The 27,386-nt window shown below is 40.1% G+C and overlaps 1 protein-coding gene across 2 annotated transcripts in view; it reads right to left on the reverse strand.

Moving 5' to 3' along the window:
• Positions 1–2,098: 2,098 nt before the first annotated feature.
• The window catches only part of Aak1 (AP2 associated kinase 1), a 189,693-nt gene continuing 164,405 nt past the window's right edge, over positions 2,099–27,386 (reverse strand). Inside the window, exons 17-20 of one of the 2 annotated variants that reach the window (XM_013022571.1) lie at positions 27,100–27,195; positions 19,531–19,632; positions 14,866–14,976; positions 2,099–3,703 (exon numbers count right to left, since the gene is read on the reverse strand). In XM_013022571.1, coding sequence (XP_012878025.1) covers positions 2,574–3,703; positions 14,866–14,976; positions 19,531–19,632; positions 27,100–27,195 — 1,439 coding nt within the window. In that variant the 3' untranslated portion in view covers positions 2,099–2,573. The remainder of the gene's footprint in view (positions 3,704–14,865; positions 14,977–19,530; positions 19,633–27,099; positions 27,196–27,386) is intronic. The other variant, XM_013022572.1, reaches the window with a different exon arrangement.

Consider the following 27,386-nt stretch of genomic DNA (forward strand, 5'->3'; position numbering starts at 1 on the left):
GGCCTTATACATGCTAAGCATGTGCCCTACAACCAAGTTACACTTCTCTTGCATTAGAGCTTAGCATTTAGGGTCAATTCTCAATGAATTTTCAATCATTCTGTGTGTATGTGGCTGGGGTGGGGGGTGTGCTTATACTTAGGGTCTGAGTACAAGTTGTCCCTTACCTTTTTTGTTTAAGACTAGCGCTCTACCATTTGACCTATAATTTTATTTGTAGCTTTTTGCTGCTTAGTTGGAGTAGGAGTAGCACAGTCTTTTCTGCACAGGCCAGCTTTAAACTGTGATCCTTAGATCTCAGCCTCCTGAATAGGTAGGATTACAAGTGTGAACCACTGGCACCGGGCTTTCCAGTCATTCTTAAATCACTACCATGGTTTGGTACACACTCTCTCAACTTCCCCAGCTAGAAGAGAAATCCCTGACATCTAGAAGTGGAAGGCAGCTGTCAAGTTTGATACTGATGCAGCCTACCTTCATTTCATAGAATTTTCTCCACAGAAATGTTCCTGTGGAGATCTAGCATTTATTTTAAGGCACTAAAAATAAAGGGTTTGAAAAAATTAGTAATCAATCACACCTTTCTAGAAATAAAAGACACTCTGTCTGCTTTAACATAAAGAAATTAAAATAATTTTTAATGGCTAGCTAAGCTCTTTTTCATCCTCCCAGACAAATTCATGTGCCTTAGATTCATATTTTCTCAAGGCAGAGAAAAATATGAAAAGGATTTGGAAAAACAAACAAACAAATGTAGCTGGAAGCCAAGTCTCATGATTAATGAATTTCATAAGGATAGTACTGAGTTCATGTATCCAGGGAACAGTAACAAAGTGCTTTTTATCCCCTAGTCCTGTAGCTTGAACTCAGGGCCTGGCAGCTGTCCCTGAGCTTTTGTGCTCAAGGCTAGTGCTCTATCACTTGAACTACAGCTCCAGTTCTGGCTTTTTTTTTTTTTTGGTAGTTTTAGTGGCTGGCTTCGAACCACGATCCTCATCTCAGCCTACTGAGCAGCTAGTATTACAGGTGTGAGCCAATGGCACCTAGCTTTTTTCCATTTTTTTAAGAGGAAAACATGTAAGGACAATTTTTAATGATACTACATAAATAGAATTTGTTAACAGCAAAGAAAAATTTTGAGGAAAAGAAATCCATTATGTAACTTGTTTCAGCAGAATTTTCCTCATACCTTCGAATGAATTCAATCTTGCCTTGAGGGGGAAAAAACCCCAGCAAAACCCAACATCAATAAAAGCAGGGTTCAAGTTAATTAAATCAGCAGGCAAATGCCAGTACATGAGTGATTTGATAGTGGAGGTAGGTATGGGGGTAAGATTTACCTAAAGGAAAAATATTTCCTGCACACGTGTGCACACACACACATATCCATGCACCACACATAACTGAATGTCTAAGTTTAAATAGTATGGATGTGGAGAAGGCCCTATCCACCTGACTGTATGTATGCCTATATAAAAGAGATCTGACACACTATATACCATAGTCACTCTTGCAGAAGGGCCAGCATGGCTTGCACACAGACCAGGAACAGATCCACAGCCACCTTCGAGAGATGCTGGTTCTATAGGAATGAATAGTAGCTGCAGAATTATACTTCCTAATGTGCAAGATTTTTTTTTGTTGTTGTTGGTTATGGGTCCTGAACTCTGGGCCTGGGCACTGTCCCTAAGTTCTTCAGCTCAAGGCTATCACTCTACCAGTTGAGCCACAGCTCCACTTCTGGCTTTTTCTGCTTATGTCGTGCAGAGGAATTGAACCCAGCCCTCATGCATGCAAGGCAAGCAGTCTACCACTGAGCCATCTTCTTAGTCCTGTAGGATTTTTTTTTTTTTTTGTCGGTCGTGGGGCTTGAACTCTGGGCCTGGGCGCTGTCCCTCAGCTCTTCAGCTCAAGGCTAGCACTCTACCACTTGAGCTACAGCACCACGTCTGGTTTTCTGGTAGTTTATTGGAGATAGGAGTCTCACGGTCTTTCCTGTCCGGGCTGGCTTTGAACCGCGATCCTCAGATCTCAGCCTCCTGAGTAGCTAGGATTACAGGCGTGAGCCACCAGCGCCCGGCTCTCCTGTAGGATTTTTTATATTGCTCTTCTTCTTAGAAATCTCCCCATTCCCAGAGTATTTAATTGGGCCCTGGAAAGATTAACTAACTCTTCAAATAGCTATGACTCAGAACAGGAGCTTCAGGAATTAAAACTAGCAATACTATGGCCCTTGGAAATCAGGGGTAGAATATTCCTGGATTAAAATTTTCTGGGTGGTGGGAAGAAGGAAAAAAACAAAACAAAAACAAAACCAACAAAGAAGAGTTCTGGGGAGAGGTGGAAGGTGGTCCAGAAATCAATACCAACAAAAGAAACAAGCATAACTTAAAAGGGCTTCAGGTAAGTGTCACTGAAACTGAGTTTGCTGACTTGAAGAGACTGCTTGGATGCAGGAGACTGAATCAGAGTAACTGATGGTATTACTTCTTGAGAAGGCTCAGCTAGGAGTGGTGTGGTGGGTACTGATGGGGTGGGGTGAGTGGCGTCAGGCCTCAGGCTCCATACTGCTCCTAAGGTTTCTGCTTGCCTGCTTTAGAAGGAAAGGGTGCTAACGCAAAGGGATCAGAAGCAGGCAGCTCCGTAGTCCTGGAGGAAAGGGATGTGATGGAAACAGAGCCAGCTATTGACTGCTTATTGGTTTGAGAGACAATTTTGTAGGCAGCAATGGGCTGAGCTTCTGGACTTGGCTCGTCCTCTGGGCTATAGTGACGAGAATATTTGGATAAAGATTGGGGTCGGAATGGTTTGCCAGCCACAGGGCTTGAGACAGCTTCTTTGTGGGGTTGAGGTCCTTTGTTTCTGTCATTTGGATGGCCCCCCGACTCCATGGAGGATCCTCTGGGAGAAATGTTGTCAAGATGGTCTGCTGCTTGCACAGGATGGGAAGGGAGGTTAGATTGTTGCACAAAACTAGCTATGGAATACTGAGCTTGGACAGTGGTGTATACTGCTCTATCAAGACTTGAGAGAAGAGGAACATCACCTGTCTGACTGAGGAGACCTGCAGGCAGAGGCAGCTCCTGGGAGGAGGCCTGAACAGCTGGTAACTCCTCCATGCTTTTCTTCTTGGTAAAAGGAGCTCTTAAGAACACGTCCACCTCCTCTGGCTGGGAAGAAGCCACATTGCCTTTGGAGACAAATGGCGCTTTGGAGAAAATGTCCATGTCATCAGTTGGAATCCTTGAGCTCCTGAAGGGAGCTGTGGCAAAAACATCTGGCTCATTGTGAACATCGGTGGTTGACTGTGTGAGGGGCTGAAACTGATTCTTTCTTCCACCTTGTGCCACTCTGCCTTGCTCAGTAGAGACTTCAGATGGAGTAAAGGGAATGGCTCCTCCCAGCTTTCCCTGTGGAGGCCTACAGCTCTCATCTTCCTCTTCAGACTCCAAGAGAAGAGGTCGAGACCCACTGCAGTCCAGCATGTCTCCCTCCAGGTCAGTCCCTTCCTCTTCACTGCTGTGGAAAGAGCTGTTGCTTGAAGGACCATCTCGGGCCAAGTAGTCAGATTCTAAGTTGTTCTGAGTCTTTGCACCAGGTACGCTGGAGGGGTCTGGATACAGGGGAAGGCCTTTAATGCCCGTTGATTCTTTAAAGTGCTCTACAGTAATTACAGGGCAGGGATTGGGCTCTCTCTGGAGACCTGGAAAAGCACAAAATGCAGAATTAATGTGTAGGTCAGTTCAACTCTTTGGGAACATTTAAGGTCAACCCATGGCAGAAACATTGTGGGACCAAATAATAAATGTTGAAAATGGAAAAGGAAAAAAAAAAAGTCAAGCAAGGAAATTGCACACAGACTGGAACACAACCAATCACCACCTCACAATTTTAGAACATGATAGGCACATGTGCAGGAAAGGAGATGAAGATGTTAGGCACACAGACATTCAGCATAACTATGCAATGCTCCTACTGGTGGGGTCAGCCACGGACACCTGCTCTACCTGGCACTGGCTCACAATGGAATGAAAACAAACCCAGTCACTCATCTCCACATATACCATGACAGTTTTGGATTATGTAGAAACAATGTCTGAGGATGAACTCAATTCATTATCTTGGCATGTGGCCATTTACTCCACAGCTGAGGATCAGACCCTCTGAAAAGAAGCAGAGCATGGCTGCTGGATAAATGCAAATTTATCTGATGATTTACATCACAAGCACTATTCACACAGCACAGAGTGCCCAAATGCAAATACTGAAGGTACTTTTGAAGGGAAGCATACAGAATCAAATCATAGTAAATAAAATCACCTTCAGCTGGAGTTGGCCTGGAATTTTGTTTTCAGTCTTCTCAGCAAAAATCTCCTTTGCTTAAATGAATCCATCATTACGTTCTTTAAGCAGGAGTAAAATGCATGGGTAATTAGGAAAGTATTAGCAAACTCCAATATATGTCTACAGCTATCTAGGTAGAGGTGCCTCAGGGTACTCTGGCTTTTAAAATCAAAGAAACAATTATCAGAATGCAAGAGAGCTTACCTTCCAAGAAATATTAGCAGGTTAGAAGTATGTCATTGGGCACATGTTAGCAAGAGGGTAGGAAAAAGGCATATGTAACTAAGCAAGAAGAATCCAAGTTGAGGGGAAATGTATCATTTAATCATGGGCTCAATAAAGAGATACCACTGTAGTTTCCCAACCCACCAGGTTAAAAATATTAGGGACAAGGATTTGGACCTCTGCACAGATGGAATTTAAGCATCCCTCCCCCACATGGGCCCTTTTCCCTCCTGGGTAAACTATTAGCTTGTAGAAATTTCTGCTAAATATAGTATCCCCTGCTCTTGAATTAAACACACAAGAACACAGGACAAGAGGCATCAAAATCAGTTTATTGGGAAACCAGTCATTTAGAGAGACATTACATTGTAAAGAGAAAGTAGAGGGATCTAAACATCTTAATAAAAAATATTGTGTTTTTCTGAATACTCCTTTTTGCAATTTTTTAACAGTTCTGACTTAAATATAGTTTTCAAAAAGAACAAGTGGGTTTGTTTTTAACTCATTTAAATTTTCCTTTCTCATGGTTTGAATGCATTCAAGTGGATTCCAAATGCAAATTTTAAGCCATATTCTGTAATATTGCCAAACAGCTTTCAGAATAATATTTGAAGGATGAAATTTTGAAGAGAATAAAACTTTTCTTGCATTACAACTATAACAAAACTGTGAATTTAAGTATTAGGAAAGCATCAGTCCACTGAGAGGAAATAAATGGAACACTTTTTCCTTTGCAATATGTATGGATGCAATTTCTCAGGCTAAAATACTGATATTATACTACAGTAGGTCTCAATGAGACTCAGATGATAATTTGGGGGTGAAGGGCAGATCAATTGAAATGGGAGCAAAAGTTTTCCAAAATAAAATTCACCAAGTCCTAGAGAGGTAGAAGAGGATAGCAACAGTATGATAAAGTTTTCAGTTGCCAAAATTAGGGCACAATTTCTCATCTTCTCAAACTATCTTGAATGTTGATGCTATACTAGTTTTTGAAGAAAAGCAAAATGTCTTTTAGAACAAAACAAACTTGGAAAATTTAGCCAAAACAAGGGCTAATTCTGGCATTATATGGGTTAGTAACAATAACAAACACTACTTTGAATGGAGTCAGTGCACTTGAGAATTTAAGTTAAACTTAGTCAAACCCACATTAGTACATACAGGGACTGCCAGAAAACAGTAGCTATCTATTATCTATTCACTCAAGTTTTTTAGATGTCTACAATGCTAGATTACATTTGTATTTGTGTGTGTGTGTGTGTGTGTGTGTGTGTGAGTGCCAATACTCAGGGTCTCAAACTCCTGTTTAGCTTTCCCCCCTCATGGTTGGTGTTCAACCACTTGAGCTATGCCTTCAGTTTTGGCGTTTTGCTGGAGATATGAGTCTCTGGGTTGGTCTGTACAAGGTGGCTTTGAACTGAATCCTCCTGAGTAGCTGAACTGAAGCCTCCTGAGTAGCTGAGATTATAGGTGTGAGGTACTGGCCCTCCGCCACAATGCTAATTTACATTTTGAGAGCTGTGAAGAACCAGGGAAAGAGGGTGTGTGTGTGTGTGTTGTGTGTGTGTGTGTATCCAATACACAGAATTAGACAGGTAGGAAGAACATGCCTAACCCACCACAATTATTTCTGTCAAAAAGTAGCCTTTTGGTCTGGAACCCAGGTAGAAAATTCTTCAACTCACATATTCTGTAACCTTCATAGTGAGTAATGGGCTAAGCCACTTTTAAAATTAGCAACAATGTTTAAAAAACATCATAATCTCTAGACTTCTGTTCTTAAAAGAAGTACCACAGCCATTCCCCACTTCTCTTTCAGCATTAACTTGCCTTGATAGGCTGAAAAGTATATTTAGTAGATTTTTCTGAGGCAGCCAAGTCTCTCAACCTTCCCATTCTTTTTGGAGGTCCTGAGTAACTGAGCTTTTGCAGCTCTCCAGGCCTATTACTCTAAAGGCCAAAGATGGAAAATATGGTAAAGCCCCTATTTCTATATGCCCACAGGCAAGCAAGGCAGTTAAGAGGAAAGATTCCAAACAACTAAATAGAAGGTATATAAAAAATCTTGCAGGGTCTAGGAATGTGGCTTAGTGGATTAGAGTGTTTGCCTAGCATGCATGAAGCCTTAGGTTCTATTCCTCAGTACCACATAAACAGAAAAAGCTGGAGGTGGTGCTGTGGGTCAAGTGGTAGAGTGCTAGCTTTGAGCAAAAGCAGCTCAGGGACAGTGCCCAGGCCCTGAATTCAAGCACCAGCCCTGGGAAAGAAAGAAAGAGAGAGGCGGGGGAGAGGGGAAGAAATGAGAAATTTTGCTGACAGTTAAAGATCTTTGGGGAAATATGTGAACGTGTTCTTATAGGAAAAGTTGCATGTGTTGCGTGAATGGACTTTGTAAATGAGCACAGCCTTGTACAATGAAAAACATGCTTGTAGCAGTCTGCTTACTAGTAATAAAAGATTCACACCAACTTAACTTCATGATTTAATACAATTTAATATATTTTCTCTGTTAAATGGAATATATAGCAGATATGACCACAGAGCTCAGAGAATTAAGCTCAGGACCTGGCTATATAGTCTGCAAAAGGCTCTTACTTCTCATGGAGCCTAAGATAGGCATTTTATTGTTATTCTCACTAATGGGTCTTTTTTTTTTTTTGCTAATAGGTCTTTTGATTTTGTTGTATCATGTCTGTTTAAGCCAGTAAAAATCGTTTTCATGCTCTGATGCAGTACTGTGTGCCAAGCTAAAACATACTTTTCAGAACTTCTAGGGTTAACTCTGTATTAATCTAGTCAAGGCCACAAGCTATGTAGATTTAAGAATTCATGTTCCTCAAGTAGTAACTAAAGAGTCTCCCAAAGTACTTGATGGGTTGGCAACTACCCATACTGTCCCCTATTAACTTCTTCTTTTTGGCTGGTCCTGGGGCTTGGACTCTGGGCCTGGGCTCTATCCCTGAGCTCTTTTTGCTCAAGGCTAGCACTCTACCACTCAAGCCACAGCACCACTTCTGGCTTTCTCTGTGATTTAATTGGAGATAAGAGTTTCACAGAGGGGCTGGGAAGGTGGCTCAGTGGTAGAGTGCTTGCCTTGCATGCATGAGGCCCTCAGTTTGATTCCTCAGCACCACATAAACAGAAAAAGCTGGAAGTGGCTCTGAGGGTCAAGTGGTAGAGCGCTAGCCTTGAGCTGAAGAGCTGAGGGACAGCGCCCAGGCCCAGAGTTCAAGTCCCACAACCACCACCACCAACAAAAGTCTCACAGACTTTCCTGTCCAGGCTGGGTTCAAACTGTCATCCTCAGATTTCAGCCTCCTGAGTAGCCAGGATTACAGGTGAGAGCTATCAGTGCCTAGCTTCTATTAACTTCTGAAGTAAATGAAAGTGCTAGATGATTTGGGGATGGAATGACCCAGAAAATTTCATCTGTGTGACATAGACTACTATCAGAGTACTCTCCAAAGAACTGAAATCTTAACATTTAAATTTCAGGGTGGATATTTCTTGATGAAGTATGTCAAGAGTTTTACTTTTCTCCACAGTATGAGATTAAAAAAAAAAGTGACTGGGATTATCCAAGTCATAACTCTTGCCCAGAGTCAAAATAACGACTTGGGAGTATTGGGCAGCCTTTTACAGTAGCAAGTGAATAGAAAGCCACATTTTCTTTCACAGATCTTCAAAAATCTGGCACTAATTGAAATTCACAAGGTGTTTAACTTTTTTCTTTCTTCTTTCCTTTTCTTTTTTTTTTTTCAGAATTGGGGCTTGAGCTCAGGGTTTTGGGCAGGTGGCTCCACTGCTTGTGCACATCTCCAGCACTTTTTCCTTCTGATTATTTTGTGAGACAGTGTCTTATTCTTTGGGTGGTCTGGCCTTCAACTACAAGGAAGCCTCCTGAGTAGCTAGGATTACAGGCATAAGCCACCATACCCAGCCTGAAATTCAAATCAATGAATTAAAGGATGTACACCAAACTAATTAGTTCTGTACACTTTTGGCTTCAATCATAACTTTAACTACTTGATTCTATCATCTGTTGGATAGCTACAGTAAACCCCAGAAGTGGAGGGAGGCCAGTACTTGTCTGGTGATACTATGTCTCTCCCTATCCAAAGTTTGTTCACAGGTATGTCATTCTGTTTGACCACAGAAGTTTTATTCTTGGCCATGACTCATTATAATGCCTTTAGTATGTTTCTCACACATGTCCACTATACTTACTGCCGCTCAACAATGTGTTTAAATTCTTTCTTCAAAAGTGGGTTTTCAGCTCAGGAAAACAAGCAACTATTTTGTTACTTACATCTCTAAACATCATATGGTCATTTGAACAGATAAAAGTCTTTATTCCCCTGTATGTTCACATAAGAAAGTTGTTTACACACTTGTCATTTATACAATACTTGTGAAGCAATGTTCAAATTTCACATTTTTACTGTGTAAGATACTTCATATACATCTGTCTGTCTTCTTGGGGAGGACAGATTCAAGACTTATGGTAAACATACATCCAAGTGAAAAAGGGGAGGGTGATAGGGTGAAGTAGAATACTCACAGGAAAAAAAAAAAGTAAATTCAGGACACTACGTGGAACCAAGCAAGTGTCTTCCATTCTAGCAACTATCACCTTTTGGTAACTTTGTTGGCATAGGTTAGCATTCTCCAAGGAGCCTCCCTCCCCCACTTTAGTGAAAGGAAACACAGGAGAAAGTAAATAGGATCTTGTTACAAATTATTTGAAATGAATATCTGGATTCACTGCAGTTCAAGAAACAGAAGCACATACAACTTGAGGAACATTTCCACAGTGTATGTATGTGTTGGGGGGAGGCTAATTTTGTGTTGGTAAAATTAGTCTCTAGGGAGAAATACAAGATAGCTACTAAATGTAATTTTTCTATTTTGCCCGGCAGCCTCTAATTTGTTTAAATCAGCAAATTACGTATATTATGTAATGGCATCATTTATACCCCCAAACTCCAGGTCAGCAACAACTGGACCTTGATAATCTTACAGACTAAAGTTAAAGACTCCTAGAGATCATGGAAAAATCTCATCCCAAGAGATTTTATTTTGGCTCAGAATTTCTATGTATTTGTTCAGCTAAACAGGAATCCCTGCCTGCCTAGGGGTAGTCATTCTCCCAGGAGTGCTGAAGACAACCATTCCTGACCACGGGTAAGTTTGTTAGTATGAATCAAAATGATCAATTACCTCTCAGGAGAGTAGGGAATCAGTATTAAAGTGAAACAGAAAATTTTCTTGAGAAAAATAGGTTCTTTTCTTGATATTTTCTCCAATTATTAGTGATCTAAGTTCTATAATTCTAATCAGGAAAAGCCAAGTCCAATATCAAATGACATGAAACAAAGTGACAGCCTTTCAGAAATATTTTCAAACCCCGGTCTTTGTATTTTCTTTTTTCTTTTTTTTTTGTCGGTCGTGGGGCTTGAACTCCGGGCCTGGGCGCTGTCCCTCAGCTCTTCAGCTCAAGGCAAGCGCTCTACCATTTGAGCTACAGCGCCACTTCCGGTTTTCTGGTGGTTTATTGGAGATAGGAGTCTCACGATCTTTCCTGCCCGGGCTGGCTTTGAACCGCGATCCTCAGATCTCAGCCTCCTGAGTAGCTAGGATTACAGGCGTGAGCCACCAGCGCCCGGCGGTCTTTGTATTTTCTAAACCATAAAGACTGAGGACACATACAAGTTCCTTCACTTAGAGTGTTAAAGAAATTAAGATTGACCATGTTCACTTTCTGTTATAAAGTCCTCTCTGGAAAATGTATGGATTTTTACTATTTTATTGGAGTGTTTTTGCTTTCTGGAAATAGCCTAACATTACTCAGAAGCAGAAGTGGGAGAAAAAAGCAGATCAAGATGGAGAATATATTTTCAGATAATGAAAGACATACAAATTAGATAGCAAAACTGACTTTCTTGTACCATATTGCCTTTCTTCATATTATGTCTAAGGATAAAAGTTTAAAAAAATAAATGATGCTAGGCTACATCATTAGGATAGGTATTAACTTCCCAAGCAAAATCAGATACCTTTGAAGGAATAACATCCAATTAGAAGAAAAAATTCTGTTTAGGTCTGTGAAGGAAATAATTAATTACAATGATTATAATCACATTTATTTATGTGTCCATTTTGAATCTTATCTCTCCTCTGAGAAAATTTATTTTTAGAAACACAGAAAATTGAATTCGGTTATCTCATTGAAATGCTATAAAGCAAAGCAAGCAAACAAAAATAACCATGCAGATAGTATATGCCTATAATTTAAAGGCGGATCCCTGATCATACTTTTTTAAAGAATAGAAATCTTCTGATACTGTTTATTGGAATAGGTATGTATGTTATTAAAAAAGGGGAAATCTATATCCAAAACTTTGTGATGATCTAGGCTTTTATTCAGATAACTAAGAAAGAGCAAGTAGGTTCATAAAAGTACATTATAATTCTAACATGTTAATGTTGGATAATTCTACAGTAATACAGGAATCCAGAAGATAATTAAAGAACATCAGGATTGTATAAATCCCTCATAATCCTTTGAAACATAATACAAATTTAGGACCCTATGCTTCTATAATCAAAAAGACCATGTAGTCCAAACCCATCTTTCAACAGCAGCTTTGATAGGACAAACAGTCTGCTGAGGATCACTTAGCCAGTGTCTGGTCAAGGTCAGGTTGAGATCTGAGGTGTTCTGACCTTCCCTCGCCTCTTCTCTCACCACTTCACTTAATCAGCTCAGGTCCTACCCTGTAAATGAAGTCTGTTGACTAGCAGATGGTCCCTAAGGTCTCTCTTGCAGCTCAGCTCAGTCTGTTGCTCCACAGGTCTATAAATTACTAGTATATTATATGAATCTCACATGAACTCTTTTAGCTGAGATGATGCTACAAACTAAGGAAGGCTTGGTTTACTAAATCACCTGAGTGATTTGGAAAACACGTAAGTTATTTACCAAACAGACAGCTCTCCCCTTTGAAGCCTTACTCTTACAGAATAAGTCCAAGAGAGTTTCTAGTCATTATCTTCCTCAGTCATCTATCACCATCATCTCTGCCTTCAAGTCTGTCCATTTTCATTAACTGTTTCCATTAAGCTTTACTGAGCCAAAAGACTAGATAATCTATCCCAATGTAATTACCAATAATGCAGGAAAGGAGCTATTGAGAGACACTTAGCTAATTTCTGTACTCTTTAAAGTTTCAATTAAATCAAGAAACTAGATATTTCATTATATTTCTAACATGTATGTGTGAAAAAATCAAATATGAAAACATAGACCTAAACATTATCCTTATTTAAAAATAAACATTTCTTTCATTACTTTATACATTCTTTCTGTAGCCAGGAAAAGAACACAATTCTAATCTGCAGCAATTTTCCTCTCCATAAAGGGGTATATCAAGTCCCATTTCCACTGCTACCCAGCCGCAGAGAGCTCTTCATGAGCAGGAAGCTTTTGTCGCTCTCGTTTTTGGACATGATGTGTTCCTAGCTCATTAGTTTCAGCCAGCACAGGAAACAAAGTCAGAGGAAGACTAAGAGGCAGACATTCCTCCAATGTTTTTCATAGGCCGCTCTCACATTGCAAAGCTGGCCCTCCAGACTACAGCGGTTGCAGGCTCTTGTTGCTGCTAAATGTTCTTTCCCCCTACCCCCCATCTTAAAGTGCAAATGTGAGGAAGAAACAAAAGTACTAGATAGCCAACAAGCAAATGGACTTGGGATTTTATTTGTACAAATCTGATCAACTAAGGATTTCCCTTTAGACCATAGACAATGGCACTTGAAGAAGAGAACAAGAGGGTTCTCTGTGCCCGTTTCTTTTCAAAAGGGTGATTTTATAAAAGTGCTTTCCATGTAAGGAAATAAAATACACTTTAAACATATACACAGGGTGACCATGAGGCATGTTGTCAATGTCAAGGCAGGAGCCTTTATTTATCATATGAACAATAGTCTAAGGTTAGTGAAGAACTATGCTTTGTTTTTTTTCTTGTTTTGTTTTTTTAATCTACGAAGCCAAAGAAACCAATTGAGCACATTCTGCAGCCATCAATTTAAACACCAGAGAGAACGAAAAGTAAGTAGCCACAGTCAAATTGTGCCCAGCTGGTCAGTATACTTAATTCTGATTATTGGAAAATAAACAACATGCTAATTCTACAGAGACAGAGGACTTGCTGAAAGCTTATAGCAAGACACATACTCTACTCAAAATAATTCCTTATGTTACACCTTAGGATTGCTGTGTGGTTACACAAGGGAAAGGGATCGAAACCCTGTACAGACACCTGATATTGGACTTGAAACACCAAGTGGGAACAGAACTATTCAGTGTTTTCATTTATACACAATTTACAATATTTGAATCAAAATAAAAATCACAAGAAAAATACATCTGTTTCTGCTACAATTCCTTCCCTTTCCCATCCACCCCCCAGTGAAAAGTCTTCTAATAAAAGGTATATCATATTACCACCACTGTCTTTGTTTTGGTCTAATTCTGAATTCGCAGCTTGGGCCAGGTAACATGAAGAGGAATGGTAATATTTAGGATTTGTACAACATACACATTTTATCCAAGGAACTCAAGTACTTGCAGTCACGTCTCCAGATCTGGGAAATCGCGATTCAATGGAAGCCAGAAAGCGGGACGAATGCTGAGCAGGTTTCGTGGGGTGTAAAAATCCCTTGGCTAAGTCTATGGTCAAACAAGGCCAACGTTGGTCGGCTAGGGCGGGCCTCAATTTCTCTTCTCAAATACATACAACCAGCCAGCTTTACCCTCTCTTAAACCATACCCTAATCTCCAAGCTACTGCCTGGAGTTAAAGCTAGCTGAAGAAGCTATATCCTCATAATTCATCTAGATAAAACATAAAAGCAGGGAAACACATTCATCAGCATCTGGCCAAGGGGACAGAAGCAGAGAGGATTGATTTGGGAGGTCATTCCTAGCAAGAATGAGACAAAGGTGTCAGTTCAATTACAATTAAGCTTTTGGTGGAGTCCAATTCCAGCAGAGGTGAAGCTCATGGTATCTAGTGCTTGATTTAAGATAATGCTATGGAAAAAGGGTAATGAGAAAGCACAGCAAACTAACAGGGAGGAACTGGCCAAAGAATATATCTGGAGGGCCAAGTGATTTTCTTTCCTTATCATTTCTATAGGAGAAGGCAAGGTAGGAGAAAGGGCTAGTGGGCCCCTTATTTGCAGAATTTAAAAAAAAATCATTTTCTCGTAACTCCATAATGAAATTGTTATATTACGATATGAACGTTACAGAATTGCATCTGCTACTGGGTCACCGCTACAGATCTATGAGCTGATCCACCAGCAGCAAAGACCTGGCTAGGTTGGGAAGACTGGACTCAGAGCTCCCACTGCTGTTTCTAGAGTGCCCACCTGGAAGTGGAGAGATAGGAATTCAGTACAAAACACAGAGGGTTAAGGTTTAGATGTGCAGAGCAAGCAGAGGAGAAACAGAAGAAAAAAAAAGAAACCTACAGAAGCAACATTTTATATTTGCAAACACTTGCATGTTGATTTTTAAACATAAAAATTAGCTACCTCCCACCACCTCCCACCAGAAGTTCAGGCACTTTTTCACACTGTAGTATGAGCAGGACACTTTGCAAAATTACTACAAGCTTTCAAACCCATACATATTTTGCCTAAGAATTTCTGTTAACATCAAGCTATCTCCCTGTTAAAAGTAAAAATCAATTTTTGCTTTTAGTTATTAAGACTCTATAAAAAGAACATGCTTTTGAAAATAAGTAGATGGTCCTATGGCAATTCAGTGTTTTATGCCATGTTCAAAAATTTTAATCCATCAAAGAGGAATAACAATGCTCCATAAATGTCCAAAAAGATGTGGCTGATACCACTGTTAATCTGTTTGGGAAAAATAGTTATTACAGAGTGTTATAATCAAGATAAAAATGTTGTGTTTTTGATATATACTTTCATGTTTCTACTGACTGAAGAAACTTCCTTTTTGGCTTGATACTTCATAAAAAACTAACTTTTGGTCAAACTATTAATTCTTCTTTCTAAACAAACACCATCTTCATTCAGGCGTCAAAATAACACTATCAGTATCTCTAGCTCTATCTACACTGGTCCTGTCTGCAATGCACGTATTGCCTCAAATGTCCTTAATTAGATGGTGATGCTCGCTACCACCTTGCAGGTTAAGTACATCATTACTTCCATGAAAGCTGATGTCAAGCTCTTCTCTTTTCCCCAACCTCCTTCTTACCTTGTGGGTTTTTGGTTATCAGTACAGGAATAGGGTCAAACTCATCTTCTGCCACCTTTTCCGAGCCCTCAGGGACATCAAAACCTGAGATGAGATTACTATCTTCTGCAGCTTAATACAGAATGCAAGCACAGAAGCAGAAACAACAGAGGTAGAGATTAACAAATGAGAGAACAAGAAAGAGACACAAAGTTCCACCAATAAACACTCAATGTTGTTCTAAAGGTGAAAGTGCTTATTTTTCTAGAGTTGAAATGAAAGCAGTGAATCTGGAAAATAGGCATCAGAAAAAATTGTTTTAGAGTTGGCCATGTTAAGACTTTCATAAATGACTAGGGAGATGGATTATTGGAAGAATTCGCCCTACTAAGTACATTAACTATAATTATAAAGTAACTTTTCAATTCCACTAATTCACAAAGGTACTGGAACTGGTCATCTATATTCTTTATTGGATGAACAGAGACCTGGCTAACCAAGTTCAAAAATTCAAAGCCAAGGTATAGGGGAAGAGAAGAAAATAAGCAGTTAAGAAGGAGGCACTGGGGGCTGGGAAGTTGGCTCAGTGGTAGAGCACTTGCCTTGCATGCATGAGGCCCTGGGTTCGATTCCTCAGCACCACATAAGCAGAAAAAAAAAGCTGGAAGTGGCGCTGTGGCTCAAGTCATAGAGGACTAGCCTTGAGCTGAAGAGCTGAGGGACAGTGCCCAGGCCCAGAGTTCAGGCCCCACGACCGGAACCAAAAAAAAAAAAAAAGAAGGAGGCACTGTACTAGCATGTGTGAGGCTCAGAGTACAATCCCAGCATCAATCTCTTACATTCCCTCTCAAATCAACAGAAGAGAAAAAGCCACTGTGTACAAAGCCAACAAAATACTTCTGCTCTATAAGTGGAAAAGAAAAGACTTTCAAAGAACTCGGGGAATTCTGGGGCATAAGATCACATGTACTCCAGCAGAAGTTTGTTAGTTATTCTTTGCTAGCCTAACTAAAGCCACCTTCCAGCAAGTTCCTGCTGAGTTCCTGCAAGTTCATCTGTAATTACACATTGCTGCTGACACACTCCTGCTAAGACATAATTGTCTTGGCTATCTATACTACCTATACTCTATAAAAACTTCATTTTAGTGCTCTCAGGAGTAAACACAAAAACTCAGCTATTATACCACTTCAAAGCATGATATTATTTTTAACCATTGCTAAAGGCTTACTTCTTGAGCTCCCTTCAGAAAAGGCTTTCACTATTCCTTTTCTATAGATCTGCTTTAAAACTTCACCATCCAAGCATAGAAATAGGTTCTGTAAATGCCTATTGCACAGTAAGCCAGGCATTGCACCTGTCACCATCACACACAGCTTACTGCACAGAACTTGATTCAAGCTTCCTTTGGCAGCAGAATTCCCAACAATTACTAATCTAAGACTAAGAAGTAAAAATTGTAGATTAGGAAGAGAAACTCAATAATCAGTCATGACCTAAAGGTAAAATAAAATTGAACTTTCACAAGTTCAATCTTTGGAGACTGGCATTTGAGGACTTGTTAATTTCTTTATTGTGACAATTAGTACTCAAAATCCTTGAATTAGATTTTATCGTATTAACAACTACAATCAGTGCTTGGCTGTTAAGGGACCTATAAAAGGTCTATGGAATACTGTACTCTAGTTCTTGTCAGAAAATAATACCTTCATCAATCTGTTGCCTAAGGCTTAGTATATATTCTGGGAGGTAATATAACACAGTGGCTAGGAGTACAAAGTAATGTTTTTGTTTTGTTTTGTTTTTTTGGGTCCAGTCATAGGTCCTGAACTCTGGGCCTGGGCGCTGTCCCTCAGCTCTTCAGCTCAGGGTTAGCACTCTACCACTTGAGCCACAGCGCCACTTCCGGCTTTTTTCTTTTTGCTTATGTGGTGCTGAGGAATCGAACCCAGGGCCTCACGCACGCAAGGCAAGTGCTCTACTGCTGAGCCACCTTCTCAGCCCCAAAGTAATGTTTTTATATAAACAGATTTCAAACATGTACTAGCATTTATGATATGGGAAATTCTCAGGAGTTCCTTGGTTCTTCTCCGGGGGGGGGGGGGGGGGGGGGGGGGTGGGGGTGGGGGTAACATCTTGGCCTTAGAAGAAGAAAGAATTTACCTTTGTGGGCAGGAGCAGACATTGCTATGGGGGCAAACTCTTCCAGAAGGTCAGCAGTAGGGTTAGAAAGCAGAGAGCAGTCAAGCAGAGAATCTTCCCCAGTGAGAGAATCTGAGTCCAGTTAACAGCATTCCAGGTCAGTGATGGCATTAAATGGCATATACAACAATACCATGAGATTAGGTCTTAGCCTTTAAGTTTCTGCATATTTAGGTTATACATACAAGCAAATGCAAGAGAAAGAAAATAAAAAGAAATATGAAAAGCTTTCTAGATTTTAATGCATATAAGCAGGTACTTCTTGATTACTCTAACATTTACATACATGGAAGAATTTAGTTTAGAAGTTGCTTGTTAGATAAATTTGTGACTTAAACACCAGTAAAAATTTAGCAACTCAATTCTCAGCAAATATTACTAGGGAAAAAAGACTTAGTAATTAGGGTTTAGTTACTATACAGTGAGATTTTGGAACTACTTGTTATAAATAGACTGTGATGAGATTAAACAGTACCTTGGAAAACTACCAGTTTCCCATTCAAAATACCACTTAAGGATTCTTTAAATTTGAGTTGCTTCTTTGAACATAGATTTGCTTTCAGTTAAAGAGGGGAAAATCTGGGCACTGGTGGCTCACACCTGTAATCCTAGGTACTTAGGAGGCTGAGATTGAAAGACCCCCTCCCTAACCAACCAGGCCCTGAGCCTCTTTTTGGGGGGGAACAAAGTTTTGTATTTAACCAAGCTATTTCTGGCTTCTGTAACATGCTTTGCTAAAAAAATTATATTACCCTCATATTCCCCCTTTTGATAACTAACCTCACCAGTTAATCAATAAGCCCACACCCTACTAACTAATCCCACCCCGCAGTCAGCCCCCTGTGTGAGTGAACGACAGACGTTGACTCGGACAAAGGTCAACTCGGACAAAGGTCAACAGGCGCTGACTCGGACAAAGGTCACTTCCTCATACCAAGGGCCGGAGACAGGGACCCCCTCGAACAGTGATTGGCTAAAACATATGATTTGTTTTAAAAGGATTGGCTGCCTGCGTGCAGACCAGGTTGTAACACTTTAAATTTACTGGCTGAAAAAAGCGCGGGCACTCCTGTAACGGACAGAGGGGTCCCATAAAAGGACCACCCCCGGGACTGCTCGGGGTTCCCAGACACTGACCCGAACCTTGCGGATCTCGAGGTCACGTGCACCTGGGAACCTGGGCATGCCCAAATAAAACCCTCTTGCCTTTTGCATCTGGTGTCGTCTGACTGGTGCTTGGGGCAGGGAGGTCCGGATTTGGGGGACACCCGAAGTTGGGGGTCTTTCAAGATCTGATGATAACAATTTGAAGCTAGCCCCGCATTAAATTCTGTAAGACTCTTATCCTCAATTAAATACTGGAAAGTGGGAAGCAGAGCTGTGACTCAAGGATAGAGCACTAGCCTTGAGCATAAAAGCTAAAAGACAATGGCCTGGCCTTGATTTCAAGCCACAGTACTAGCACACAAAAAAATAAAGAATAGAGGGAAGAAAAAAAGTTAAACCATTTGTTTTCTGGGATGATTTTTCAGAAGAAATACCCTAGTGAGGACAAGGGAAAAAAACAATAATGCTTCTGGGCTAATTCTTTTCTTCACCTAGATAATTTTATTACCTACTTCCTGGATGTCTGTTTCTATTCCAAGTCAGATAATCAGACATTGTTATCAAGGTAATTATGGACTCAAGGCAAATAGCCATTACTAGATCTGTTTTTATAGAAAAGTTGAGGAGTTTTCAACTTTTCATAAAATTCAACTAAGACAAATTTTTGAAATGAGGGTAGATGGAATACTGGATCCAGGCAAGAGTTCAACTTTGCCTATGAATTCCCTGTAGCTGATGAAAGCCCTGTGCTGGGACTGGGAAGGTGGCTCAGTGGTAGAGTGCTTGCCTAGCATGCTTGAAGTCCTGGGTTTGATTCCTCAGTACCACATAAACAGAAAAAGCTGGAAGTGGTGTTGTGGCTCAAGTGGTAGAGTACTGGACTTGTGCAAAAGAAGCTCAGGGACCATGCCTAGCCCCAGGATGAGAGAGAGAGGGGGAGAGGGAGAGGGAAATGGAGAGAGAGAGGGAGAGGGAGAGGGCACCTTGTGCTGGGAAAAGAATGTCAACAGATAGGAGAGGAACTCTCCAGAGCAGTGTTCTTTCATTAACGAGGTAGAGGAAACCTGTCACCAGTAAAAAAAAGAGTATTTCTTTTTTCCTTCTTGAGGTGTAGGTGATCAAACCCTGGGACTTATTCATGCTAGGAAAAGAAACCCCATTGCCAAAGCAGACAGAGAGATTCCTCTAAGAAGGATATAGCTTCAGTAAGAAGGGAGGTCCTTAATAAGGGATCAGACACTCAACATCAAGAGGCTGGAGGTATAAGAAAAATTTAGAGCATCCACTCTAGGAGGAACTAACCAAGTTTATTTTGCATAGGTGGAGTCTAGCTCTGAAGGCTCACTCAGCCCTGAGCTGCAGAGCTGTCTGACTGACCTGTGCGGTTTGAGGTCACAGACTCTGTCTGAGATGGGAGGCGCTGGGCAACTGGAGGCTCCAATCCTGGTATGAGGCTTTCAACAGCAACGTCAGCTTTTTCTTTTGTAAAGGGGAATTAAGAAAGGAGAGGAAAAGGTAAAGGAAAGAAAGTCAGAAGGCTCTTCAGGACATTCTGGGAAGGCTCTCTTTAACAGGTCTCTAAAATGCCAGTTTCAGGCAAAAAGTAAAGCAAGGATAGCTGACCTCGTTTCTGCTGCTTTCTGAGGCTGGGCTTCACTGATTGAGCATGTATGTGTAAGGTTAACCACTGCAGCCAGTTTAGTGATTACCAGCTCTTACGGATAAATATGGCATGCAAGCCACTCAAAGCAGCAAAGCTCCTCCGTGGTACAAGAGATTGGTTAAAAGATACCTTAATTTCTTTTGATAACTTTGCTTTTCTTCAGGAACAAAATTGGAGTAAACATCCTCAAATCCATCCTCTAATCTAATGCAAAAGCTTCTAATCCATCCCAAATTCCATCCATTATGTAGCTGGGAGATTTTCTCTATCACATGGTATCTCATTGTTGGAGGCCTATCTTTTAGTAGAGTCATGACATTTCAGTGTTCTGAGACTTTGTGTCCAAGGCTTTATTATGTCTAATGAACAAACTCTTCTGGAGTACAAAGGCCTTGGACATGCTGTAGAATTTGCCTGACTTGCTGGTGAAACACAAGAAAACATAAATGAGTAAGCAGACCAGGCCTCATTTAGATTCTACTCCTGGGACATGACCCCTGGGCAAAGTATTTTCTGTTATTGATCCTTGGTACACACATGGAGCTTTAATGAAGAATCTATTAAATTCCATCAAGTTCACTGAAGGTAAGGCCCACATGAAAATTGGCCATCAAGTTTTTGTAGGTGAATTTCTCCATATTCTTCTCATTCATAAGAAATTTACTTGAGAAATCACGATTACCAAAAAAGGTAAACATTACAGTGCTGTGCCTACAGAAAACAGAAAACACTTCACTTGGAGTGATAGTAAGATTAAACAGCCTTGACTTCTAGTCAGCACAAGGTATAATTCCAAAACAAGAGACTTCAGGGCACTTCTTCCTACTCCCAGAAGCTAGATGCTAATGACCTCATGGGCAGGCACTTAGCAGTATGAACTACACATGCACATCATGCAGGGCTGAAGAAACAGATGGTGATTTTTACCAATTACAGCATCGGAAGTGCTACCAAAAGGATCTGTCATAGGCAAGAGGTCAGGGAGCAGAAGAGAAGTGTCAGGAGACTTGAGTCCCTCAATTAATTTTTCTAGGTCAGGCAGAGAAGTAAAGAAAAAGCAAAAATGCAATGAGATATTAAAGCAGGTAGAACATTCACTGTTTTCCAGTCGAACACATTCTAGGGGCCAATAGATTCTTCAATGGTACAGATTAATTATAAAAATGAATACTGTTAGGACCTTGTCAACAATAGATTTCCTAAATTTAAAATGTATAAATAACTAGTTTCCCAAGTGAAGAGATCATTTTGTAAGCCATTAGGAATTCAAGATGCTGAGCTGGGAGCCAGTGGCACATGCCTGTAATCCTAGCTACTCAGGACGTTGAGATCTTAGGATCACGGCTTGAAGCCAGCCCGGGCAGGAAAGTCCTAAGACTCTTACCTCCAATTAATCACAGAAAAAGCTGGAAGTGGTGTTGTGGCTCAAATAATAGAGTACTAGTCTTGAGCAAAAGGAGCCCAGGGATAGCGCCCAGGCCCAAAGTTCAAGTTTCAGGACTGGCGGGGGGGAGAGGGGGGGAAAAATTCAAGATGCTGCCTTAGGTTTATTTGCTTTGTGTTTGAGATGTAGTTAATGTATGGTAGATGTCACCAATTTTAATTGTGTCATGTGGTAAATTTTTAACAAATGTATACTTTCATATACTCACCATGATGACATAAAACATTTCAAATACTCTCCATAATCTTTTGTGGACCCCTTTAGAGTAAATTCTTCCTGGGTGCTGGTGGCTCACACCTATAATCCTAGCTACTTAGGAAGCTCAGACCTGAGGATCATTGTTCCAAACCAGCCTGAGAAGGAATGTCTGTGAGACTTTTACCTCCAATTAAGCACCAAAAAAGCTAGAAATAGAGCTGTGGCTCAAGTGGTACAGCACTAGCCTTGAGCAAAAAATTTCAAGCCCCAGGACTGGTATATACACAAAAAATTCTTCCTTCTTATCCTAGACCTTGGTAGCAACAGATCTGCTTTTGTCACTATAGTTTTACCTTTTCTAGACTTCCTATTTTAAATGGAACCAAACAGTACCCAGTCTTTTGTGTCTGACTTCTCTCATTCAGCATAATATTTCTGAAAGTCAACCATGTTGTACCATGTATCAATTGTTTGTTCTGTTTCCCTATTTCTGAGTAGTGTTCCATTGGATAGATATACAACATTTTGTTGATTTGTTTATCAGTTGATAAGACATTTGGTTGTTTCCAGTTCTCAGCTATGAAAAATAATGCTTGCCAAAAACATCTGCAATCTGTTTTTATATCTTCATCTATCTACTTTCCTAGACTTAACTTTTCAATCTCTTTTCCAACTTGCACTAAGCAGTCCCAAGAGAATTAATACAGCCTCACCTAAATCAACCTCACCTAAATCAACATCATTTCCTATCTGCCAACCGTGCACCTGTGACATGCTGGTATTCATAATTATTTTGTGGCAATATGATAGATACTTAGAAACTACTCTGACTCCTTACTTGGACCCACAAAGTAACTGAAAACATGATAAAAGCCTTCATTTTTGTATCTGTCCCCCTTACTTTGAGTCAGATTCCTACTCATTTGTGCATGTAGGAATGCTAATCACTTAAAGGAGGTCTGTCTAAAACTGGTGATATAAGGTTGATTATCCCTAAATTTATCTAATCCTACTTTCCCTTTCAAGGCTGATGGCATAAAGGTTAGTGTAACTGAGATATTTCTACAAGGTCCCATTCTAACCCCTTCAAAAAGAATCTGGCCGAGGATTCCACCTACAGTTTCATTTTACAAAATTCACTTAAGCCTGAGGATGGATTACTATTAGTGTTTTTTGGCTACAAAACAAAAGGATATCAGAAGACATCAGACTTATCATACTGGACCACACATACACACACACACACAGACTTATCATACTGGACCACACACACACACACACACACACACAAACAAAAGGATATCAGAAGACATCAGACTTATCATACTGGACCACACACACACACACACACACACACAGACTTATCATACTGGAACACACACACACACACACACACACACACACACACCTGCTTCCAGAACAATTCCTTTAGCTCTGATCTAATCAACAACACTCTATTTACCTTTAACCTACTAAACATAGAACATTAACTTACAACAAAATAATGAATCACAGAATATCACAGGAGTAAATTTAGAGCTCATATTTTCATTTCAAGGAGACTGAGGTTTTACATGGATTCTATAACAGTTAAACGAAATTAAATTATTTGAAAAAGCAGTTGCTTAAAGATGGAGTATCTGCATGTAACAATTTAATGGATTTGTAAACATCTAAGTTCTTGGGGTATAAGGTAATTAGAAACTGCTTCTGCTAAACAGCACTGATTCCTCACTTGGGACTGCAAATTTCCAAAGGGTACATAGAAGCAGGATAAAAACTTGGAATGTCTGTCTCCATTTTGTGTCTATGTCCTTTGCCCTGAGCCATTCTCTCCTGTAAAGCAAAGAAATTCAGCCACCTTAGAATTCACCTTAGAATTCAGGAATGACAGGACTGGTGGACGAACTTCCTTGTCACAGGAGAGAAAGCTATCCTTACTGTCAGGGCACAATGATCTTCTTAGGGTAACAAGGCCTCACCTAAGGAATTCAGAGATAATGAGTACCTGGACCATACTCATAACCACAGAGTTAGACAGGCAGATTAAACAGGACCTATGGTGGCTGCTAGGGCCACTATACTGGCCCATTGACCCAATTATAGATATGCCCCTGCTTAAGGATTGCCCTAAGACAACCAAAGGTTCTGATGAAATTCCTGCAGTTCACTTAAATAGCACAACATTCTGATAACCAGGATGTTTATCCAACAAAGCAGAACCCTCACTCAGTATATATGTATGGGTGATAAGGACAGTGTCCTTACCTTTTAGTACCATGATTCCCACAATTCCCAGGGGAGACTGCCCTCTATGAGGAGAAAAGTGGGAGAGATGAGAGTAAGGAGGAAGAGCAGGCAGAGAACCATGAGTGATAGCACAGGCCACCCACTGTGCAAGGAGGATGGTGTACACATAAAGGAAATCTGCAGCTAACCCCCTAGTGCTATCATAACAATGGTCACCACTTGCCTGTGTCAGCACTGTCCACACCAAAACCTTGCCAAAAGTCAAGAAGGTAATAAACTTCTCACAAACCAGTCTAAGGTTAGATAATAAAACTGCTTTCTGCCATGAGACTAGGATATATACCAACTTGCTATTCTCTTCTCTTTTAAAATAGCAAAGAAGAAGAGATATCTACTTGTACAAGATTACAAACTCGTTCATGGGCCATTCTGACTCTACTTATAATAGAAAATATGAAGATTAGAACAACGTGACAGAGCTTGATACGAGCCCTATCAAAAATGTGTGTTTTATCCGACATGAGTTCTGATACAAGTGACAGTGTTTTTAAAATCCAGTCACTTACTGATGTGACAAATTTGCCAATTATGTTGATCTGATTGTTATACAATGAATACGTATGTTAAAACGTCACACTATACCTCACAAATAAAGATATAAAATGAAAATCTAGTCACTAAAAAGTTCCTATCACTGAAAGAATACAAACACCAAACCTTCAATTTGGAAGCAAAAGTCAAACTCCATGGATCATTCCCAGTTAACTTTAGAGAACAAAATCTGTACAAAGATAAGATTTTCTGGAGTAAAAGGACATACTGTATCACATACTATGACTGGCTTTGGGCTTCTCAGTCCCACAGGACAGTGATTGAAATGAGGACTTCAGGCAAGCAGTTATAAAAGGAATACACATGACAACAACAACAAAACAAAACAAAAAGGAATGTCCATGGTGACCAAAAAATGAAACTCATAAAGAGCAGCAAAAACGAACTATCAAGAAAAGTTTCTCTTGCGTAACATTTCAAAAAATGATGGATCAAAATATAAATAAAACCAAGAAGCACTTTTTCTTTTCTTTCTTTGTTAAATACTCTAATTCTAGGAAGTAGCACTTATGGGACAATAAAAGCCTATCCGTTTAGTCTTGTGGAATATTGACAAGAGATTAGAATTGAAGAGCTTCTCAAAATTGTTTGTCAAAGCCTGTGCATTGCTAGTGAGAATGTGAAATGGTGTCTGTGAGAAATAGCATGATAGTTCTTCCAAAAAGTAAATCCAGCATTTCTATTTCTGGTATATACACAAAAGAACGAAAACAAGGTCACATACTAGTACATCCTTCTTCATAGATGGATGTAAAAATAGTCAAAAGATAGAAGTAAATGAAGTTGGCTGGGAAGGTGGCTCAGTGGTAGAGTGCTTGTCTCGCATGCATGAGGTCCTGGGGTCCATTCCTCAGCACTACATAAACAGAAAAATCTGGAACTGGCACGGTGGCTCTAGTAATAGAGCACTAGCCTTGAGCTGAGAGCTCAGGGACAGAACCCAATGCCCACAGTTCAAGCCACATGACCGACCAAAAAAAAAAAAAAAAAGAAGTAAACGAAGTGTTTACAAAATATGGTATATATGCAATGGAATTTTACCCAATCTTTAAAAAGGAAGGAAATTCTGACATATAATGAACTTTAATCATAGTAAATGAAATAAGCTAGTCACACAAAAAAAGGACGAACAATATATGGTTTCCCTTTATGAGTTACCTACAGCCATTAAGTTCACTAGAACAGTAGAATGGCAGCTGCTAGGGACTGGGGGGAAGGAAAATGGGAATTTATTTTACAAAATTTCAGTTTTACAAGATGAAAAAAGTTTCACTGGAATATGGTAAAGATGAGTATGAAACAAGGTGAATGTACTTAATGTCACTGAACTTAAAACTAGTTAAAATGAGCCAGGTGCTGATGGCTCATGCCTAGAATCCTAGCAACTCAGGAGACTGAGATGTGAGGATTGCTGTTCAAAGCCAGCCTGGACATGAAAGTCTGTGACTCTTATCTCCAATTAACCAGAAAACTGGAAATTGGTGCTATGGCACAAAGTGGTAGAGTGCTAGCCTCGAGCAAAAGAGCTCTGGGATAGCACACAGGCCCTAAGTTCAAGCCTTATGATGGACAAAAAAATTTTTTTAAAGAATATGAAAATCACAATCATTTCCAATTTTTGTTTGTTCTTGGTCAGTTATGGGACTTGAACTCTGGACCTGGCTGCTGTCTTGGAGCTATTCAGCTCAAGGTGAGGGATCTACCACTTGAACCATAGTGCCACTTGCAGTTTTCTGGTGGTTAACTGGAGATAAAGAATCTCATGTACTTTCCTTCCTGGGCTGGCCCTGAACTGCGATCCTTAGATATCAGCCTACTGAGTAGCTAGGATTATACGTGTGAGCCACCAGTGCCGGCTTACTTCCAATTCTTGAGACAATCAATCAAATAGTATTTTGGGAGAGAAGAAAAGCCAAGCTAATCCTATCAATTTCAGGTCAAGAGACTTAGGAGAGCTAAAAGTGGAGAAAAAAGGAACACGGAAACAAAAGCAATGCCAGATGTTTGTAAGAAGTTGGATTTATTTGCTATCCTTCAAACTACATTCCCTCTCCATCAACCCCTGCCAAAAAGATAAGTATAAAGAGAACAGCATTCAAATACTCTAAATGAAAGCATCCAATTATTATTTCAAAAGCTGTGTCAATCAGAACATATTAACCATTTCTTAGTTTTTTACACTGTTCCCTAAAAATCCTGGTAAATGGAAAGGCTATCTGAACTCCCACAGTTCAACTTCTTCTTCTGACTGAATGGCCTAACCCAGAAGGGTTTCAGTAGTAGCAGAACCTGGAAGGAAGTCCAGTTCTCCTGGTTCATATTCCTTATCAACTTTTACTGTGCATTTTCTATTATAATATAAAATTATATGATAAAAACAGGAACTGGACAGGTTACCCCCCATATCATTAACCACATGATGACCACTATTTATATTTTGTTCTCTTAATCACACACATCTATGTCCCACCATGATATTACTATAATCATATTGAACTAATGTTCTTTCTCGTACATAGCCTCAAGTTACCATAAATACAATCAAGGATAAAAACTGGAACACTGTTATGTTATGGAATATACTTTGGTTTAATCTAAGCTAATTTTTTAATTATCTTTCCTAAGTTTGTATCTCTTACTGAGACAATGAAAACAGACAACAGCCCTTCCCACTGGGACTTGGGATTCAGATCTCTTTTATGGAGTGTTTAAAGCAGAACTCTCCAGAGGCATTGGGACCTAAGAATCAAGCTGCTTAACCTCAATCCTATTTACCTACCTGGTGCATCAGGTACTTGAAGTGGAATGAAAGGATCAGACACGCTTAGAAGTGGGACTCCAGAATCCACAGCCTGCCCACCCTTCCTTTTTTCAGCTAGAGTTGGTTGAAGGGAAAAGCGGGAGGAGAGAAAAGCAGAAAACATAAGTGAATGTAGACGAATTTACCTTTCCCTTTTTTTCTTTTTCCATGAGGGTTGAACTCAGGACCTGGGCGCTGTCCTTCAGCTCTTCAGCTCAAGGCTAGTGTTCTACCACTTTGAGCCATCGCTCCTGTTTTCTGGTGGT

The sequence above is a fragment of the Dipodomys ordii genome, unplaced genomic scaffold (assembly GCF_000151885.1).
Source record: "Dipodomys ordii isolate 6190 unplaced genomic scaffold, Dord_2.0 Scaffold63, whole genome shotgun sequence".
Classification (NCBI taxonomy): domain Eukaryota; kingdom Metazoa; phylum Chordata; class Mammalia; order Rodentia; family Heteromyidae; genus Dipodomys; species Dipodomys ordii.